This window comes from Hipposideros armiger, unplaced genomic scaffold (genome assembly GCF_001890085.2).
Source record: "Hipposideros armiger isolate ML-2016 unplaced genomic scaffold, ASM189008v1 scaffold_194, whole genome shotgun sequence".
In the NCBI taxonomy this organism is placed as follows: domain Eukaryota; kingdom Metazoa; phylum Chordata; class Mammalia; order Chiroptera; family Hipposideridae; genus Hipposideros; species Hipposideros armiger.
The window spans coordinates 84996-87640 of NW_017731544.1; the positions used below are offsets into that span (position 1 = coordinate 84996).

At 34.5% G+C, this 2645-nt stretch overlaps 1 protein-coding gene across 1 annotated transcript in view; it reads right to left on the minus strand.

Moving 5' to 3' along the window:
* The window catches only part of ADAMTS20 (ADAM metallopeptidase with thrombospondin type 1 motif 20), a gene marked incomplete at its 3' end in the record, with an annotated part of 154610 nt that overhangs the window by 81909 nt on the left and 70056 nt on the right, over window positions 1–2645 (minus strand). The window contains exon 8 of the mRNA XM_019653064.1: window positions 1850–1955. Coding sequence (XP_019508609.1) covers window positions 1850–1955 — 106 coding nt within the window. The remainder of the gene's footprint in view (window positions 1–1849; window positions 1956–2645) is intronic.

The following is a 2645-nucleotide window of genomic DNA, read 5'->3' on the forward strand; positions in this document are numbered from 1 at the left end:
TGATATTGATGTTTAATTCCAGTTTCCTTACATTTAAAACTGTCATCATGTGGAACATTAAATCTAAAAGTAAAAACAAACACTTAAAAAAGAATACTAAAATATATATATATATATAACATTAGTTACAAATCTCTTATATTTACATTATAATGTAAATGCAGATAAATCTAGTTGCACTGGAATTTGTACTCTTAATCTCTCCACAAGGCATTATAAAACTAGGTTACCTTTATGTTTAGAAGCACATCATCTCTGAAATACTAGATTAAACTTTGATAAGAAGCACAGTCTGTTGATATGGTATCTGAATCCAAACAATCAAATATTTGGATCCTGGGTCACTTCATCACATGAACAAAGCATTCACATAAAAACACCTGCAGTTTTCAACATGTCTATCCTAGGAGCTGTGGGGAAATTAAGTAAAGGTGATACTACACTAAATTCTAGACCACTATTACTATAGTATCAAAAGGACTTCTTTAATCCTTAATTCCATATCATTTTGTAAAATCTATCTATTTTATATGAAACAGCCTAAGTATTGTTTCTGGTCTATAATCAATGTGATTATCAATAAACCAGAATAATAAAAACATTCCTATAAGGCAACCAAATCTTAACAAGAGCAGTGATATTAAATAATTAGCTGACCAGCAACAGATCCTATGTATTCTTTTGAGGACCCAAGTATAAACTCGCAGTTAGAAGGAACATTGAAACCACCTGATTCAAGTCTGCCTGCCGAAATGTGTACTTAAATCAGTCTTTTAATCTACTTACCCATATTCTAAAGACGTCTAGAGAGTTTCTACGAAAATAAATGTCTAAGATGGTATTCTCTGCAAGAACAGTCTTCTAAACCAGCAAACAGCACTTTTCAGATGTTACTACAATGCATCTATAGCCCTCAGTTATGCTTCTAATCCTATCCCCCACTTTAAGAAACAACTTAAGAATCCAGGTGTGCACCTTGGTGATGCTCATGAGATATAACCATCATGAAAGGGAACTGAAGAGGCACTACCTGAATAAAATGATCTCCATTTGGAATTGTTCCAGATGAATACTTTAATGATGTCAAGCCATGACCAGGAAAAGGAAATGTAGTCAAACTAAGAGAGGCAACTCTAGCCTCAATTCCTTATTAGCAGGTACCAAAGAAATCCCAGGAATTCTGGGGGGTATATTTGGAATCATTTTCCAGAGGATGAGTTTGTATAGGGGTTTCTGAGTTTCCATGGGAGCGCCAAAGGTATCACTGGAAATCATGGCCTCCATTCCTAGAGCATAGAACCCCAGTAGAATTTTTAATAATGCAGGATCAGATAGGAGAGCCCCAAAATTTTACAAAAAAACTATGGATCTGGGAGAAACACTTTGAAAAAAATCTTAATTATTAATAAATTCCCATGTGCCACATTCTCCACTGGGGCTCTGAGCTATAAAAGCAAGAAATGAGTAGGTGTTATAAATATTTTGGGGAGCTGCCCAGAACCAGGATCCCCTGTGGGCCCTCCCATAAGATGGTAGAGGACAGTACCTGGTCATGTATAGGATAACAAGGGATAGAGGCCAGAAGTGCTTGTCATGTAATCCAATACAGTAAATGAAATAAAAGAATTCCCAAGTTCTAGTTCTTTGCTTAGTCTGTTGATCTGTGCAGCCTGTCTGACCTAACATAGATCACAAAAGAGCCAGAGTTAGCATTTCAGGGGTAAAAATTACACTAAAAATATTTTTTTAAAGATGTACAGGTGCTAATTATTCAATTGAAGATGGAATTTTAGGCATTCTAAATAGAATGAATAGAAGGCACATTACTGAGGCGGCAGAAGGTACTTACACGTGCCCGAGCTCGTGGGCTATGGTAAAAGCTGCACTGAGTCCATTTTCTTCACTAATAGAGCAGCTCCGTAAAGGCTCACACATGGTACCTAATTCTGCTAAACCTGAAAATTTCACATTTGTATTTCATCAAAACAGGAAATAGAAGTCATAAAATAAAAACTAAATTTTAAAGCATTTTATCATTGGCATTACTACTTAGAAATGAATGCAGAGTTGGTTGTTAGAGTGATTTGTCTGCAGTTGAAGTCTTTTTAGCAATTCTTGGATTCCTTTACTAAAGAAAATAATCCAAAAATAAGGGGTAGGCAAACAACTTTTATAAAACAGGAAAAGGAAAAAGGCATTTGTTGTAGGAAGGATAAAGTTTTAGGTCACATTAGTGTGGATAGGAAGAAAGACAATGAATGGTTAAATTGGTAAGAGAACACTAATAAGGAAAATAGCATGGAACACCATAAATCTATGAATTTTCTTTAATTTTGTAAAGTTTTCAGGCAGTACACAACTGTTCAATTATCATGATAATTAAATGGGCAAATATATGTTATATGCTTAGAATAGCACCTGGCATTTCATATATGTTAAATAAAGCATGATTATGACATAAGAATTACTGCAAGCACTCAGTAACTTTGTAACTATTCAGCAGCAGAAAATGTATCATATATTAACATCTAATCACTCTTATATAAAGAATAATTTGCAACTTGAAAGTGCTGCTGAAAGAGGGAGATTGTATGAGCTGGATGGAAACCAAAGATAACAATAATTACAGTCAGAGTCCTTTAAAA